General features: G+C 42.3%; 3 protein-coding genes across 3 annotated transcripts in view; all 3 read right to left on the reverse strand.

Moving 5' to 3' along the window:
• Positions 1–1,377, reverse strand: part of LOC118424354 (solute carrier organic anion transporter family member 4C1-like) — an 8,762-nt gene extending 7,385 nt beyond the window's left edge. Inside the window, exon 1 of the mRNA XM_035832903.1 lies at positions 1,374–1,377. Within this exon, the coding sequence (XP_035688796.1) occupies positions 1,374–1,377 (4 nt within the window). The remainder of the gene's footprint in view (positions 1–1,373) is intronic.
• An 862-nt stretch (positions 1,378–2,239) lies between these two features.
• On the reverse strand, positions 2,240–10,644 carry LOC118424431 (solute carrier organic anion transporter family member 4C1-like). The gene is made up of 12 exons (XM_035832996.1): positions 10,539–10,644; positions 9,843–10,052; positions 9,066–9,344; positions 8,487–8,585; positions 7,987–8,089; positions 7,455–7,576; positions 6,935–7,162; positions 6,148–6,343; positions 5,340–5,505; positions 4,553–4,743; positions 4,210–4,274; positions 2,240–3,630 (listed from the first exon to the last, which is right to left on the reverse strand). The coding sequence occupies exons 1-12, from the start codon at positions 10,606–10,608 to the stop codon at positions 3,338–3,340; spliced, it is 2,022 nt and encodes a 673-aa protein (XP_035688889.1). The 5' UTR covers positions 10,609–10,644; the 3' UTR covers positions 2,240–3,337.
• A 2,000-nt stretch (positions 10,645–12,644) lies between these two features.
• The window catches only part of LOC118424707 (solute carrier organic anion transporter family member 4A1-like), a 36,217-nt gene continuing 30,706 nt past the window's right edge, over positions 12,645–18,155 (reverse strand). Inside the window, exons 11-13 of the mRNA XM_035833389.1 lie at positions 14,515–14,702; positions 13,926–13,990; positions 12,645–13,152 (exon numbers count right to left, since the gene is read on the reverse strand). Coding sequence (XP_035689282.1) covers positions 12,899–13,152; positions 13,926–13,990; positions 14,515–14,702 — 507 coding nt within the window. The 3' untranslated portion in view covers positions 12,645–12,898. The remainder of the gene's footprint in view (positions 13,153–13,925; positions 13,991–14,514; positions 14,703–18,155) is intronic.

Below are 18,155 nucleotides of genomic sequence, written 5' to 3' on the forward strand. Positions count from 1 at the left end.
ACCAACTTGTAACAACATTAGGAAATACACATGAAAAGTGTTATATCAGTACATTATGCTAGCACCACCATCGCTTCCTGTACTCGGGCTAGGGTAGTGACATCCCAAAAGCAATTTATCACGTGATCATGAAGCAAATGACTTTGACTATCCTTAAAACTATAACGACGATATGATCAAAAGATAGATGTAACTTACCTCTTCAGTTGTCATCTCTGCAAGTGTCCGTCATGTCGTTCACTGTTACAAAACTCCGATACAACCAAGGACGTTATATATCTTATATGATAACGACCTTGATACAGCGTACAAGAACTCTGAGCCTTTTTAAACTCAATTCCGACGAAACCCAAACCTATAGCTGATTTTGTATCTGGGCTTTCTAATTGCTGTGCTGACTTGACACCGTGCTCTGTGATTGATCATGAGGTACGTTAAAAGTGCATCCCTGAACCCTGCCCTACATTCACATTCTGAGAATGGACACAGCAATAACTGTTTGTACACAATTTGACTTGTCACTATTCTGGGAATGTACACTGTTGACAACCCTGCGAAGGAATAACAACTTACAGTCCGTGGGGGGTTTACCAGATTAAAGCCGTGTTTTCATTAAATGCAACTTCAGATGGGTAATTCTTGGCCACTAGTGGATTTTATTTCTTACAATCATGGAACTGAAGCCTTGTATGTGTAATTACTGATTTATTCAAATTGTTCGTGCATTTTCTAACGTCCCAGTAGACAATTTAAATCGTGCCTGTTCAGCGACAGTTTCATCTCTACATCATCATTAAATATGATATAACTGCTGAAAGGCGCTTGTTATAATCACATTTTGTCAGTCAACAAGATATCTTCTGAAATCACTGTGAAAACACTGGGTACAATACGTCAGCAAGTATGACGTCATATCGCGTCCAAAGAGCGGTGAAACAAATCCTTCAGATTAGGTTGGCGTGTGAACATAGCGGGCCTACCGGATTCTGATAGCAAAGAAATCTAAGGATCGTCTGGATCCACACACACAAAAATTAAAAGCAAATTACAATCAATGAAGACCTTTGTTGAAGACTTAAATGCCCTACATGGCTACGTACAGGCCGCAACAAAGACAAATATACACATGCTGCACGGTACAAGTCCAGTAGTCTAGTAACATCTAACGTTCGGCTTGTTCTCGCTCCTAGTTTGTTACTAGTGAAAATCTAGGATTTTACATGTATATATGCGTTAAGTAATGGTCGTTCAGTCAAAACGCATGAGAAGCACAGATTTTTTTAATGCCACTCATATGTCACGTGAAGTCATGAGGGTAAAACAAAACATCACGTGATACAATGACGTCATGACAATGCCTGACCAATAAGTACCCATGTCTCCAGTCAATAATTTAAATTTAAAGCACGGTGATAACATCTGGCTTCATACGATCCTTAGATATTGTGCTAACTGGCATACGTAGTCTACAACCAATGGTAAAGAAAACAACATTAAAAGTTTCAGCGTTTGAAAGCTTTTAATACTACGTCCGAATCGTATCCCATAGACACAGTATAAGACTAGTAGAACTTTATGCAATTATTACAAGCTAAATTCTATTGTTATATACCAATGATAGATGAATTAAAACTAAGAATTATGTTAACGTTGATAAAAGTAAGACATCCGGATAAACATGTTAAGAATGTTGTTTTGCTACAGCTGATATTAATCATAACCATAAAGTTATAATGAAGACTAGTTGATTATATGATACATGATAGAATATAATAAGATGAGATACATATATATGTATGTGATACGTGCACATAACATAACATTTTAAGTTTTAACTATGATTTTTATTATAAATACAGTACCAAACATTCCTATAAGCTCTGTTCGATATATAAATTCAGCTACATTCTGGGACCCGATAACCCTCACTGTGTACAAGTAGGCAAATATATCCACGAATGTTTATACGGTAGAACCAATAGTGTAAATGACATGCTGGATCCAATATGTTGACTTATTCATACCTGTAGATATCCATATATGTCTGTTTAGTTGTACTGTAAGTAGTTGTTATACATGTAGACCTTACGAAAGCCGCTGTACTTTTGCCTTGTCAATAAAGATTTTTTATAATCTAAAGCAATACAGTGCAATGACTAGCTCTTGATTCTATTATTTTGGAACATCTAAACGATATTCTATGAAAAAATGTATATAAGGCTATTATGAGAATGAAGCTTAACCAGGTTGATACGTTTTTTCTGAGCAGCTGTCAGGGTTTTCGGTACAATTCAACTTACGCTTCGTACAGTTCCAACTAACCAATAATGCAAGGTCATATATAGACTTTACACTGACAAAGAACCACGAGGTAAAGAAGAATAAAGGCCCAAAAGTAATGATCTGTAACTGTGTTATAATGTTTTCAAATAAAAAAGGATGAACTCACAGAAAATCCGGGAATGTCTTCAGAATGTCTGATTTACTATTTGGGACACGGTACCTCAATAGCACATAGTACGCTTGTAGCATAGGTCAAAGGTAAAATGACCACATGTTGTACTTTGGACAAAGGTCAGGGAGGGAAAGGCACTTGTTATTTGTCCTTGGTGCGTACCACGTTTCCAAAGTAGTTACATAAGTCAATTCGAAATCAGTTATCTCACTGAACTGCGCCAAATTGCGCCAGTAGTTCGCAACGTGGCGCAAGGGGCGCAAATCGATGTTATTTGTCGACTGAAATCGAAATGTTTAAACAAAGAAAAAAATAGCAAAATGACGCAAATTCAGAGGCAACACTGCGATTTCCAGTTAAGTTATCATTTATCTTTCTTGTATCTGACTGGTGCCGGCCTAAAACGAGAATGTGGCACCCGGGCGATGTCATTTTGCTACGTATTTTCTCTTGCGTCGCTAATAACAATGACGGCAAGGGAAACTTGGCACAATTTTCAAGCGCAATTTGGCAGTCCAATAAGATATCAGCCTAATTAGCTTCTCTAAATCACTCCTATCCACTTGCCAAGCCCCTAGAATAGGAATGACTCAATAGAGCTCTGAACAGCGAGAGTTTGTGTTACACAGAGTACATTCTTAATCAAGCCTAAAAATTCGATACTTGTCGTGAAAATCAACTTAATTTTTTAACATAAGCTAAACAATCGTAAACTTGGTAAATACGTGTATCAGTATAATATGTAGGATAATCTACCACAGTCTTTTCAATGATATATATTTTATCAAATTTGTTCTTTGCTTCTCTCTTTCTGCGTCCATCTTTGTCATTAGAACATCGGTAGAAGGGTGAGCTGGGTTAACGTTAGCTGACCACGTCGACTCAAACGCTCTCGTCATCTAAGACAAAGCTGACCCTGTTTCTTGCCTTTTCGTCCTCTCTTTGTATGTTTTCTGCTCTGGGAATTTTAGACTCACGGCGGTTCCAGGATATCAGAGCACCGAAAAGCCCCAACACAGCCCAGCAGGAGAATATGAAGGTGAGAATGAAGAAGTAGAGACCGAGTTTGCTATTGTCGTAGATGAGACAGGCGCCGCGTTCGTCGCACGACTCCTCCCACATCAGGCAGGCCTTGTCCAGGAACGCACCGAACAGCATTGGGCACGGGATGTTAGCTGGGAGGGAAGGACAGGTATGATGAGTTGTTACTTTCACGAAATACAGAAGTTAAATTTTAGGTGATTTCGCGCCTATCGGTTTGTCTGTCTAGACTGCCTGTCTGTGTGCCTGTCGGTTTTTCGTCTTTCTGTCTATCCACGTGTCTGTCTGTCTCAATGTGTACCTGTCTACCTGCCTTCCTTTCTCTCTGCCTGTTTGCCTCCCTGTCTGTGTATCTGTCTGCCTGTCTGTCTGTCTGCTTGCCTGTCTGTCTGTCTGTCTGTCTGCCTGCCTATCTGTCTGTCTGTCTGCCTGCCTATCTGTCTGTCTGTTGACACTTTAAGATGGTTAGATTTTAAGACCTCTCGCGGTATGTTCTAGTACTGCAGCGGAACCCCTTGTTTTTGCATACCTGCAACAAATGTATCACCCTTCGTTTCAACTGGAATGAAGAAGTTGTGAAGAAGAGAACGTCATATTCGACTTAAATTAACGTATCTACCATGATATCTCCCTACAGACATGTGTTATTCCGCGATTCATCTCATCTGAAGGCATCAAATCTGATCATGAGTTATCATTTTATTTTTCCTTACCGAGAAGCTTTCTAATGACGCCCTGGAACCCCAGACCCACAGAGCGCTGATCTTCGGGCACGCACCTACAGCAAAACAGTATGTGAAATGTTAGTGTAAAGAATTAGTGCAGTTTCTCACCACTACATACACACTTACAGAAAATGCAATTGAAAGCCACATCTCAAGCACGTTAAACAACCCGCCACCTTATCGAAAAGAGCAGGGGTCCTTCCCGGTGTGAGTGGATCAAACTTTACAGTCTGGACATCTTGAAAAAGCGATAATCACCTGTTATGTTACTCCTTTCACATGTGATAAAACTAGATTGAGATAGTGATAGGGAAATGTCGTTATACGTCACCTTAAGGCCACGAACGTCAGCGCAGGACCCCACATGGCGCTAGCGACGGCGTAGTACGTCAGCATGGCGAGCACGAAGGGCAGGATCTTACAGTCACTGGCACAGTGGCCGGGCGTCACCGTGGTGAAGTTGTTAGGTGTGGTAACAGGGATGGTGGTGTCATGAGTTACACATCCACAGGAGCCGTATTCCTGAAACAAAGTATTACTTAGTAGAAAGCAGTGAGTATTGGATCCGTGGTATCGGTGTAAGATTTGTTCGTTGGCAAGGGGACGTGCCGATCGCTCTTGCCTGGATGTTAGACCCCGCGAAAGGTTCTACCGATCCCTTGGCTATTCCCTTCGGCTGTAGGACAAACATGTCCCTCTCCAAGAGCTGGTACCTGGTGGCCTTGCCCGAGTTTTCGCCTTTCGGGGTCTAACTTTGGGAGGAGGGGGGGGGGGGCTTTGTAAAACATCCATGGGGACATGCTGACCCTAGAGTGGGAGGGGGTAACTGCGAAAGCCCTGGGAACAGTCAGTATTCTACAAATTTTAAATGTTGATAGGAGATTCAACGGCCTTAGATTAATACTAGACTCAAACAAGTCTACTAAGTTTTCCAATAAAATCATTTGTTGTGTACATCCAGTTTCTTCTAATTCTCGGTGTTGTAAGTGCGAATGAAAGTGATATATTGTCCCTTCCCTCCTGACATCAATGAAAAGCGGTCTGCAGGCCGATTTGAGCTTTCATGAATAAATGAAGGCTCAAGCAAACAAATATTTACAACATCATCCAAGACTTACCTCACTATCTCCCACGGGCTTTGTTCGACAGCCTGCATAGCACGGGGAGAAGAACTCCACCCCACCCGTGCCGCACACAGGTTCGTAGGCAAGTGGGCAGTTGCAGTTCTTCATACAGTCGCCAGTCATCGCTGCTGCACCGTACACAGGTGTCTGAGGATTTGGTCTGGAAAAAAAAACAAAGTTGCTGAACCATTACTAACAGAGTCACTGTAAGTACGTCGTGCGATTTATTTGTAGTAGGAACTTAAGCGAGGTTGAAGATTTAGATATTTGATCTGAAAGTTAACTTAGAGACCATTACCAAAAAGGCTTTATCAAATTCGTAGTACGATTTGTCTGTCGTAGGAGTTTCGACGAGGAGTAGAACCAACCATCGACAACGACTGTCCTTTTAGTCAGAAGAAAGTTGAGGAAATCATAGCAAGGGTGCTGATCTCCAAGCAGATTTATCGGGGGCAAAGAGTCATTGACCCCGATAGATCTGATTGACGATTAAGGGTCACCAGTTCACCATATGGTGTGGGAATGACTTAAACTTTTTAAGTTCTTGCTGAAACCTTGTGTATGGACTCTGATCCATATGGCTTTTAGATTTGCAGAGTGTCAAAGGTGCAACCTACTAATCTCCAAGCATATCCTACGGTAGCATAAGATAGCATAGTATCAAATGTTAACGTTGGTTCCGGTAGCCAATACAAACTATGGACAGGCTACACTCCTTTGTTGATACTATACTATCTTACGCTGTCGTAGGATCTACTTGCAAGTTACAACCAAAGTGGTTGATCTAATAGTAATAACATACCCAGATCCATAAGGAGCGGTAACACCCGCCATTGTGATGTTATCACAGCGCAGTAAGAAGGCGAAGGAGATGACGAACAGGGAGCTGCTGAGGATGATGGCCATCTTCAGGGCTCCCGCGATGCCCAACTTAAACCTCTTCATGACGTAACCCCCCAACAGACTCCCGAGGATCCCGCCAGGGATGAAGATCATACCTACGTGTGACAATAACAGGATTTCTTGCAATTTCTAATGCTGTACAAAATTTGTACATACATGTAGATATTTTTAAGCTTATGATCAAGGGTTAATGACCCAATTTTCTTCGGTGTATAAGGTGCCATAATTCATGGCCGATTCCTATAACCACCGAATAAACGGTCGAGCACATGAAATTTGGCCTTCTGATTGGTCGACGTTGCCTGCCTATATGATAATACTGATTTGAGGTTCTGCCTTTGTCCATATGAAAGAAATAAAATGTTATAATTGTAATCTTTTGGTGTGCCTGTTTGTGTGCCCTGATCTGTGTCCGCATTTGGGCATCCTGGATGGATGTAAGACAAAAATTGTACAATTGGATATTTGGAGAACTGGGTGTCTAGTTTGACTCTGTTTCAATGTTGTAAACATAAAGGGATGTACAATAACTATACACACATGTCTATGCGTTAGGGATACTCATTCAAATTCAAATGTTTCATTTTTTTCATATTGAGTTACATTATAGATGGCTGGTGTGTTCAGGCTTGTACATGTGACGTGTCATTTTCACAACGCAGATTCTAAACAAATCTACAGCTTACCTACGATCACCGCTGACCACCCAGCTGACAGAGCGAACTGACTCTCCATGTACTTGACTCCAAACGTGCCCATCCCTCCCCCTATGTAGGACATGCCGAGGGAGGATAGCATCAGACCAATCAGCGTCCCGTTCCCAACAAGCGACCGGACCTCGCGAAACAACGTAACCCAGGGTTTCTGCGGTCTGTCCTTCGAAGTCACTTGCTGGTTTATTGATACTGCCCTTCCTGTGGAATATTTGTGATGATAAAAAGAAGTGGTCTATGACATTGCAAGGATATACGTATTTATCAATAGAGAGGAGAGAGAGGGGAAAGAGAGAGGAGAGAGAGAGAGTAAGAGAGAGATTTAACAGTAGAGAGACAGGAGAGAGAGTGAGAGATATAGAGGAGAGAGATAGACAGAGAGTTAGAGACGGAGAGAAGAGAAAGTGAGAGAGAGAGAGAGAGAGAGAGACAGACAGACAGACAGAGAGAAAGAGAGAGAGTTTAGAGTGTCTGCAGTCTATCCTAACGTTACCTGGCAGTTGTGACGGTATCCCGGCCAGCCAAGGGGACACCATGAAGGGCAGCAGGGCGAACGGCGGGACGGCGAGCCACCAGGCGCCGAGCCACCGCGCGTCGGACGGGCCAGCGGAAGGGCTGGGGGGAAAGTGAACAGGTAAAACGACAAAGATAAAGTGTGTCTTAGAGTTAAGTCAAGTGTACTTGAATACGAAACTCATCCATTCATTCATTCATCCATTTATTCATTCATCTATTCATTCATAACAAACTGCGTTGGTGCAGTCATGAGCGATTACGTCTGTCTTAGTGTCTACAACTTCGGAACAGATCCCAAATATCCTAGTGGTATTCTCCAAGTATCCAACAACATTTCCTCCTTACACGCAAACAAACACATTAACTGATAACAATACCTCAATTCTTACGGAGGTAAATACACCATAGATGCACCAGACTTACTTTTACCCATACAGCTCTGCATTGTAACTAAGGCAAACTTAGCGACATGACAATTAAATCGTGGGCGCGCATGTATCAGAACTTACGGAACTGCTCCTGGTTTGTTGAAGTCGATGTAGATGTTGAGTAGTTGACCATTAAGCATGTATCCAATGGCAGGTCCAACTCCGGCTAATGCCCCAAAGATCCCTGTGAGTGGATTGTAAAATGGTTTACAAGAGAGAGATTTCAATTTCCGTAAGGGAGATAGAGTCCATGTTGATGTACGTCTTTCCTGTGCTTTTCTGTCTTGTGAAATCTATGTTCAAACGTTTAAGTTGAAACCAAAAGAGGAGACGGGATACGAGCCTCCGTCCTTCCACATCATAGACGGTAGCTTGGCCGGCTGAGATAATTAAACAAGCATTTCGTAATGGCAATGCTTTATTTTAAAAATGTTATATACTGCATTAGACTACGTCACGGCTAAAACATTCTAAGTTTTGATTGGCTGACGGTGGAAAAAACAAAAAGAACACAGGCCAGTAAATATGTTTTCTTTTGGAAACATAAATAGCTACATTACGGCGCACATTTAGTACCGTACCTAGGTAGAATCCTCCAGCGTTGGGTGGAGCTGTGCCTTCGATCAAGTCCGAGCCAAATGTGTACAGTGGAATCGAGGAGGTGCCAAAAAACACCTGAGCTGTACCAAGCCATAAAAAGTACAAAAAAATGTCAGTAAAAAAAGACATGTTTGAGAAACGTTCAAGTTTAATACAGCCAACAGATGTTCCAAAGCTTTTTAAGTAGTTACACTACATTCCCATTCTTTTTACGGTTGCAGACAGCCAATAAACGTTGTTTCACAATGGTATCAAACATTTGCACCACTACAATGCTACTCTTTGAACTGATACATGGTCTCCGTCCCTTAGGCGTCGCCATAGAATAACCGGAACAAACCTACGATAAAGATGCATATATAGATGAATAGTCCTACTACAGTGCAATTTTTACAGTTGCAAAAAATCCCTCCGTTCCTTAGGCGTGGCCAAAAAAGGTCAGGCCAGGCCTGCGATATAAAATTAGATGGGAAACCTTGTTACGGTGCAATTTTCTACAGTTGCAAAATATGCACCCGCTCCTTAGACGTCGACAAAAAAATAAACAAACCAGAACATACCTGCAATAAACATGAACATGTACGAGGAAAGTCCTCTCTGTCCGTCGTCACACTCAGACCCTGCCCCGTCCCCTGCCGGATCGCAGGCTTTCTCCACCAGCGAGCCGTAGTTGTACAGCCCCACCATGAAGTGCGGGAGGATCCAGATGATGGCGCCCGTGGTGAGGATCAGAGCTCCCGCCGAGAGAAGCTTGATCTTCGCCCTTCTGGATCGGACCAGGTACGTGATGATGAAGAAAATGCAGCCGGTGATTATGTCGTTACTTGTGACGATCAGTCCTGTATAAAAGGTAATGCATAAGTAAGTAGGGGCCCAAATCGATCTTGACCTTCGCCTTTATAGCACCTACCCACATACCAAATATTATCGTAATCCATCAAGAGGTTTTTGAGTTACATTGACTATACAAAAATCTGGAAACTCAAACACACACACGGACAGAGAGAGAGAGCAGACAGACAGACAGACAGACAGACAGACAGACAGACAGACAGACAGACAGACAGACAGACAGACACCCAAAACATTATATCCATTTTTCATGAAGATAATAAGCAAGATACAGAGGGTAAAACACCAATAACAGATAAGACTAGCTTTGTCACGTTTGTCGTGATATCTTCGTACGATAGTAAGCTACGAGTATTGGGTCAAAAAGCTAAAGAGAGCTAAGCAATTCAGTCGAGAATTTTAATGGATCCTATTTTTAAGTTGGCGAAAGTTTGATTTCTCTACAATAGTTGATAAATCATCATCAACATCTGACTAAAACCCACCCAGCTGTGAGCTGCTGAGCCGGTAGCGCCTCTCTATGGTGGACAGACTGGTGTTGACCAGACCCCCCACGATGAGGCCCTGAGCGATGACGTAGAACGATATCAGGAACAGCAGGCCCTTCACTCCACTCAGACACTGGAGAATCTGCGGTCGGAATGTTCCCCACCCGTACCTGGTCAGGTGGTCGTCTCCGTTAGACTGGGTACTCTCTGAAATCGGTAACGTAAAAACACCAGGTAAACATTGCATGCGCACTAATTTCTCATGGAACACATTTTAGGATGGAGGCCAGTTAATTGCACAACGGATAAGCGCACACTTCTGTCATTGCTCGGAGTCCCCGAATCCCATGGTGGTGCGGTGCAGCTGGAAAACTTCGTTTTGTTGCACCGCCAGGACAATTGCCCGAAATACACAAGTAAATTGTGCATTGAAGCGCGTACAGCTTCTACCGTATCACCAAAAACAGATAAAGTACAGTCATGTAGCTGCAGTATATCACACGGCCGGTAGGAGCGCGATTTGTCAGGTTAACACTGTCGTATAATTGCACGGCCTATTTTCCAGTAAATTTCTGTAAGATTCTGTGCAGTTAACAGAAGTGTGCGTTAATCCGGTGTGCAATTACTGTAACTGGCTTCTACTGTATTATGGCAGTTTGTTTTGAGAAGTGCTGTTAGTACTGACGATAATACCTGTGGACAACAGTCTGCGCACATAGCTGTGGTTGATGATGGAATCCCCGTCGTCTTTCTCTTTGGTCATCGTTTCAACTTTTGTTTCTGGGTCACCCTGACCCCATAGATCCTATGGGCAAAATACAGAATAGATATACTTTAAGTTAAACTTGAGAAGTTTAAGGCTTTTACTTGAGGCCACAATTTCACTAGACGCTGTGACCTAAATTTGATATGCGTGACCCTTGATTTGATATTTAGAATATCATAAAAATGTTAAGCTGTAAATCAATGAATTTTATCAGCTATATCGACAATGGTACTGCGAGGCTACATACAGAATGATAAAATTTTATCGATAACAGCACAGTCATTTATGTTTGATGATCTGGTCTCGTATTTATTTTAGGTATTGTATAACCTCGAAGACAACAAAATACACAAAGCGCGATACACGTACGTTTCATATACCAAATTTGTTGCATGATCCGTCACCGCCCAGTGAAATTAATGGGGGTGTGCGAACTTTTGTGGTTTGTCTCATTTAGTAGGTTATTATAGGGAGAACAATTTCATAACTTTTGACTTTTCCGTTTCATCGCCTCATTATCATTTGAAAGACTTTTCGAGTGAATCCCACGGAGATAACACTTAGCAACCATTCAGGGTGTCTATTCCCACTGAGCTGCCGTATGGATTTCTTGATTTTAAGCGGAGGGGGTGAAATCATAGAATTTTGAGCGTAATCGGCAAACAACATAGTTTCTTTAGATACCCAAACTAGATACGCCCGTGACCTCGTGACGTTTGACCTCGTCGTACGCCGTTGTCGACGAATACCGTACGTCCAGAAATGTCCTCATGTAAATCGGGCCGATGTCTAAATACATTGTATAACATACAAGGCACAAACACATACATGCATACTAATGTATAAGGTACGAAGCGAACACCAGTTATACGTAGTGTACACATCCAAACACAAATGCGCGCACACTGACATGTACACTACAAAAGCTGAAAACCCTACCTCTCGTTTTAGCCTTTCCTCCGACATCTTCGGATTTGAAATGAAGTTGTGTCCAGCTCGCGTTGAAAGTCGATCTGACACTTAGTATCACCAAATGACAGATCCAAAAGTGTGTGATAGACCGGTGAAATGTACTAGCACGAACCGTACAGTACAGTCTCCAGATATTAAACTATGTGCCCTACTAAAACAACTGATTGCGTGGTATACATTCCCACGGCCCTTAAGTTGGGCAGTGTGTCTAAAGAGGGCGTGCGATTGGCGATTGTCTTCCTGTGTATCATCGTGCGGCCACTTACAAGCTGGTTGTCGACCCTTTAGTGTGGGGGAGGGGTACGAGTATTCATCGTCTAGTTAAAATTGTCAGGCTCATCTTTTGCATTTGAGTACCAATTCTTGAACTTGCCCTCTACGACGGACATGTCATTTAAACAGTACAGTTATGAAACTGCGCTTGACCCTTACACCATGACCTATGTAAGTGTTCACAAGAGCTCACATTACCCCACACACATAACAAGCACGAAGTCTACGACCTATATAACTTAATGAATAATTGAATAGAGTTTGGTATTGAATCTCTTTATTCCAGGTACATCAACCAATACAATAGAAACAAAAATCACTCACATATTGTACCATAATGCAGGGGTCTAATCTGCGTCCGTTTTTCCGTTAATTGACGGAAATTTGCTGCGTCTGACGGAAAAATTTTAAAACCAATCCGTCAACCTTGACGGACAAAAATCCTTGGTGGAAGCTACAGGCGGCTTGGGGACGCCGTCCACGGCCGTAAAAGCCACACACTTGTTTGTTTTACTATTGTTATGATTTTTGACAATGTGTGTCGGCGCCCTTTCGCATACTATAATATCATTAAAACCCGTTTTTCAAGGTCTCAGTTCAGTCCTTCTAATTAATTTTCGCGGTTTTCGCGACGATTGTAATTGGCTGACGGAAAAAAAATTCGAGCTGGCTAAAGCCCTGCCATAATGTTTGCAACGTTTTGTTATACCCCCCTCACATTAGGCGAAAATCCATCGGAAGACGAGTCTGCGAGCTCTAAATTACGAGAAGGCATGACCCTGCCGGGAAGGGGGAACTCTGCCATTTCCTCGTCGGCTCGCAGACTCGTCGTCCGATCGATTTTCGCCTAATGTGATGGGGGTATTACGAAACTAAATTTTCTTAATTGGTATTGAGCACCGTCGACGTACATTGTCTTTTGTAAGGGAATTGGGATAAAACTTTTAAAAAAATCAAATTTGATTAAAACAATACCTTATTTTCACTGCCTCTTTCGAAAGAGCTTAGCATATGCGAAAGAGCTTATATGTATGGGAGAGAACTATATTTCTTTTTCATTTTCCTCCTTCTCAACTTCGTATGCTCCCTGCGCTTTCTTGCGCTTCCAGAAGAATAGAGCGAGACAGGCACAAGGAAATGCCCACGCGGCTACAGCCGTCATGAGGATAGCCAGGTAGGTGCTGAGGGAGGCGTTGTCGTACAGGAGACACGCCCCTCTCTGGTCACAGTTCTGGTCCCACAGTAAACACGCCTGGTCCACCAGCGCACCGAACACAAGCGGGGCGGGAACAGAACCTGAAACAAAACATGTTCATAGTTCACGTAGTAAAATAGGATTGTAGATTCATTGTATGTATTCCATGTATCTTTTGTTGCGACCTGTACTGAACCCAGTGGGTATGAGTGTACAATAAAGGTCTTCATTCATTCACTGTTACTCTGTGACGGAGGGTAACCTCCGTCAACAGAGTATTGTAGTTGTCAGATGTGATGAGTATTAGCATCTGCATCTCAGGAACAGAACCTGAAACAAAACATGTGCAATGTTACTCTGTGAAGGAGGGTAATCTCCGACGACAGAGTATTGTTGTTGTCAGATATGATGAGTGCTGCATCTGTAACTCTATGCGGAGCAGGAACAGAAGCTGAAACAAAACGTGTTCATTGTTACTCTGTGACGGAGGGTAACCTCCGACGACAGAGTATTGTAGTTGTCAGATGTAATGAGTGCTGCATCTGTATCACTATATATGTTCCTTTTGCTACATTCGTCTGTAGTTTGGCATGTCGTCTTGTGAGACGTGACCAAGTAATGTATGTGTATCTCTTTTAGATCAATCATGGTTTTTCATAATATTTTGACATTTCTTTCGTTGCAAAGCTTCGAAACTATCTTAAAGCTCAAGCTTACATATCTACATATATCATACACAAGGTCTGTATGAAGAATAATTCCCATATTAGTATGTATGTATGGAATAATACATGGGGAAAAATAAACAGATAAAGCATGACTGTCATTTGTTGAAACCATTTGTTTACGATGAAGAAATTGAGAGGACACCTACCGAGGACTGTTCGAACTACAGATTGAATGCCAAGAGCAAACGATCGCTGGTTCTGCTGGACACAGCTGTGAAACATTGGTAGAAGACAGAGCATCATAATTTGAACACATTTGATAAGTCTGAATGATGTTATCACTATTCCATTCTAAAGACGAGCTCTCTTCCAGCAACATAATCGTAACTATAGCTTGTCCATGATCCAATATACGAGAATACAGCTGCAGTACCAAGAAAAGCGCCAGGGGGACAAAAGTCATCTAATTTCTTCAATGGAACAAGACCTAACCACATACCAAATTGTATGACTCCCCAACCATAGCTTATCGTTGGGTATTTTGCTAAACCACATACAAAAATACAAACGCCAAGAAAACCATTATAACAGTCTTGGCGAAGGAATAGGAATACGGCTAATGCATGGTTGTCATTTAATATGCTGAACCATTTGTTCACAAAGAAGAAATTGAGAGGACACATACCGAGGATAAAATACATTGAGGTGTGTAAAGTGGGCAAGTTTTATGAATTTGACACCGATCCTTTCCATCACAAATCTAATGGCCAACAGAACAAGTAGACAATGCTTCACCTCAATACAATGACCGATCTTGGCGCGTTTGCCAGACCGAGGCCGAACGAGAAGAGGAACAGGAGAGTCATCGCGAGCGGAAGGAGGGTGCAGCCGTTAGAACAGTGCCCGGATGTTACCGAGAACGTGGCGTCGTCCGGAGCACCCAATGGTTGATCACCGGCAGAGCAGGAGCACGATGTGTATCCCTGCGTGTTGAAAAGATAAAACCATGATTCGGTGAAAGTTAAGGTTGAGTTTGAGGTTCGGGTTATAATGAGAAATCTCAACTCAAAAATAGACCCTCGGAAGCCTTTCGTCACTTTTTTGTCGTGCACTACCTCGGACCCATGTAGTGGAAGAACTGGGGTGTGCACCGTTAAGATTAGGGTTAGGGTTAGGGTTAGTGTAAGTGTAAGGGTTAGGGTTAGGGTAAGGGTAGGGGTAAGGGTAAGGGTAAGGGTAAGGGTAAGGGTAAGGGTAAGGGTAAGGGTAAGGGTAAGGGTAAGGGTAGGGGTAAGGATAAGGGTAAGGGTTAGGGCTAGGGTTAAGGTTAGGGTAGTGCTTAGATGTAATATGGCTAAGAGTGTATTCTAGTCGGTCAAACTTGGTATCATTGAAAAGGAAGCTTGGTACAGAGTTGTAATCTGCAAACCGTTTTGAAATCGGGTGCTTACTTCCCGAGATATGGCTTAAGCACTAACCGCTAGGGTTAGGGTTAGGGTTAGGGTTAAGGTTAGGGTTAGGGTAGTGCTTAGATGCAATATGGCTAAGAGTGTATTCTAGTCGGTCAAACTTGGTATCATTGAAAAGGTAGCTTGGTACAGAGTTGTAATCTGCAAACCGTTTTGAAATCGGGTGCTTACTTCCCGAGATATGACTTAAGCACTAACCGCTAGGGTTTGGTTAGGGTTAAGGTTAGGGTTAGGGTAGTGCTTAGATTCAATATGGCTAAGAGTGTATTCTAATCGGTCAAACTTGGTATCATTGAAAAGGTAGCCTGGTACAGAGTTGTAATCTGCAAACCGTTTTGAAATCGGGTGCTTACTTCCCGTGATATGACTTTAGCACTAACCGCTAGGGTTAGGGTTAGTTTTAAGGTTAGGGTTAGGGTAGTGCATAGATTCAATTTGGCTAAAAGTGTATTCTAGTCGGTCAAACTTGGTATCATTGAAAAGGTAGCTTGGTACAGAGTTGTATTATGCAAACCGTTTTGAAATCGGGTGCTTACTTCCCGTGATATGACTTAAGCACTAACCGCTAGGGTTAGGGTTAGGGTTAAGGTTAGGGTTAGGGTAGTGCTTAGATGCAATATGGCTAAGAGTGTATTCTAGTCGGTCAAACTTGGTATCATTGAAAAGGTAGCTTGGTACAGAGTTGTAATCTGCAAACCGTTTTGAAATCGGGTGCTTACTTCCCGAGATATGACTTAAGCACTAACAACTATGGTTAGGGTTAGGGTTAAGGTTAGGGTGAGGGTAGTGCTTAGATGCAATATGGCTAAGAGTGTATTCTAGTCTGTCAAACTTGGTATCATTGAAAAGGTAGCTTGGTACAGAGTTGTAATCTGCAAACCGTTTTGAAAACGGGTGCTTACTTCCCGAGATATGACTTAAGCACTAACCGCTAGGGTTAGGGTTAGGGTTAAGGTTAGGGTTAGGGTAGTGCTTAGATGCAATATGGCTAAGAGTGTATTCTAGTCGGTCAAACTTGGTATCATTGCAAAGGTAGCTTGGTACAGAGTTGCAATCTGCAAACCGTTTTAAAATCGGGTGCTTACTTCCCGAGATATGACTTAAGCACTAACCGCTAGGGTTAGGGTTAAGGTTAGGGTTAGGGTTAGGGTAGTGCTTAGATGCAATATGCCTAAGAGAGTATTCTAGTCGGTCAAACTTGGTATCATTGAAAAGGTAGCTTGGTACAGAGTTGTAATCTGCAAACCGTTTTGAAATCGGGTGCTTACTTCCCGAGATATAACATAAGCACTAACCGCTAGGGTTAGGGTTAGGGTTAAGGTTAGGGTTAGGGTAGTGCTTAGATGCAATATGGCTAAGAGTGTATTCTAGTCGGTCAAACTTGGTATCATTGAAAAGGTAGCTTGGTACAGAGTTGTAATCTGCAAACCGTTTTGAAATCGGGTGCTTATTTCCAGATATATGGCTTAAGTACTAACCGCTAGGGTTAGGGTTAGGAATAGGGCTAAGGTTAGGGTTAGGGTAGTGCTTAGATGCAATATGGCTAAGAGTGTATTCTAGTCGGTCAAACTTGGTATCATTGAAAAGGTAGCTTGGTACAGAGTTGTAATCTGCAAACCATTTTGAAATCGGGTGCTTACTTTCCGAGATATGACTTAAGCACTAAGCGCTAGGGTTAGGGTTAGGGTTAAGGTTAGGGTTAGGGTAGTGCTTATATTCAATATGGCTAAGAGTGTATTCTAGTCGGTCAAACTTGGTATCATTGAAAAGGTAGCTTGGTACAGAGTTGTAATCTGCAAACCGTTTTGAAATCGGGTGCTTATTTCCCAAGATATGGCTTAAGCACTAACCACTAGGGTTAGGGTTAGAAATAGGGTTAAGGTTAGGGTTAGGGTAGTGCTTAGATGCAATATGGCTAAGAGTGTATTCTAGTCGGTCAAACTTGGTATCATTGAAAAGGTAGCTTGGTACAGAGTTGTAATCTGCAAACCGTTTTGAAATCGGGTGCTTACTTTCCGAGATATGACTTAAGCACTAGCCGCTAGCGCTAGGGTTAGGGTTAGGGTTAAGGTTAGGGTTAGGGTTGTGCTTATATTCAATATGGCTAAGAGTGTATTCTAGTCGGTCAAACTTGGTATCATTGAAAAGGTAGCTTGGTACAGAGTTGTATTCCGCAAACCGTTTTGAAATCGGGTGCTTATTTTCCGAGATATGGCTTAAGCACTAACCGCTAGGGTTAGGGTTAGGAATAGGGTTAAGGTTAGGGTTAGGGTAGTGCTTAGATGCAATATGGCTAAGAGTGTATTCTAGTCGGTCAAACTTGGTATCATTGAAAAGGTAGCTTGGTACAGAGTTGTAATCTGCAAACCATTTTGAAATCGGGTGCTTACTTTCCGAGATATGACTTAAGCACTAAGCGCTAGGGTTAGGGTTAGGGTTAAGGTTAGGGTTAGGGTATTGCTTATATTCAATATGGCTAAGAGTGTATTCTAGTCGGTCAAACTTGGTGTCATTGAAAAGGTAGCTTGGTACAGAGTTGTAATCTGCAAACCGTTTTGAAATCGGGTGCTTATTTCCCAAGATAAGGCTTAAGCACTAACCACTAGGGTTAGGGTTAGGAATAGGGTTAAGGTTAGGGTTAGGGTAGTGCTTAGATGCAATATGGCTAAGAGTGTATACTAGTCGGTCAAACTTGGTATCATTGAAAAGGTAGCTTGGTACAGAGTTGTAATCTGCAAACCGTTTTGAAATCGGGTGCTTACTTCCCGAGATATGACTTAAGCACTAACCGCTAGGGTTAGGGTTAGGGTTAAGGTTAGGGTTAGGGTTGTGCTTATATTCAATATGGCTAAGAGAGTATTCTAGTCGGTCAAACTTGGTATCATTGAAAAGGTAGCTTGGTACAGAGTTGTATTCCGCAAACCGTTTGAAATCGGGTGCTTATTTCCAGAGATATGGCTAAACACT

This window comes from Branchiostoma floridae, chromosome 10 (assembly GCF_000003815.2).
Source record: "Branchiostoma floridae strain S238N-H82 chromosome 10, Bfl_VNyyK, whole genome shotgun sequence".
NCBI classification, from domain to species: domain Eukaryota; kingdom Metazoa; phylum Chordata; class Leptocardii; order Amphioxiformes; family Branchiostomatidae; genus Branchiostoma; species Branchiostoma floridae.

Excerpts from the sequence above, each read along its gene's own strand:
- LOC118424431 (XM_035832996.1), bottom strand. The coding sequence starts at position 10,608 with ATGACCAAAGAGAAAGACGACGGGGATTCCATCATCAACCACAGCTAT. Across the intron at positions 7,163-7,454 it reads GATACCGTCACAACTGCCAG|GAAGGGCAGTATCAATAAAC; the intron begins GTAACGTTAGGA and ends AATATTCCACAG. Across the intron at positions 5,506-6,147 it reads ACCGCTCCTTATGGATCTGG|ACCAAATCCTCAGACACCTG; the intron begins GTATGTTATTAC and ends TTTTTTTTCCAG.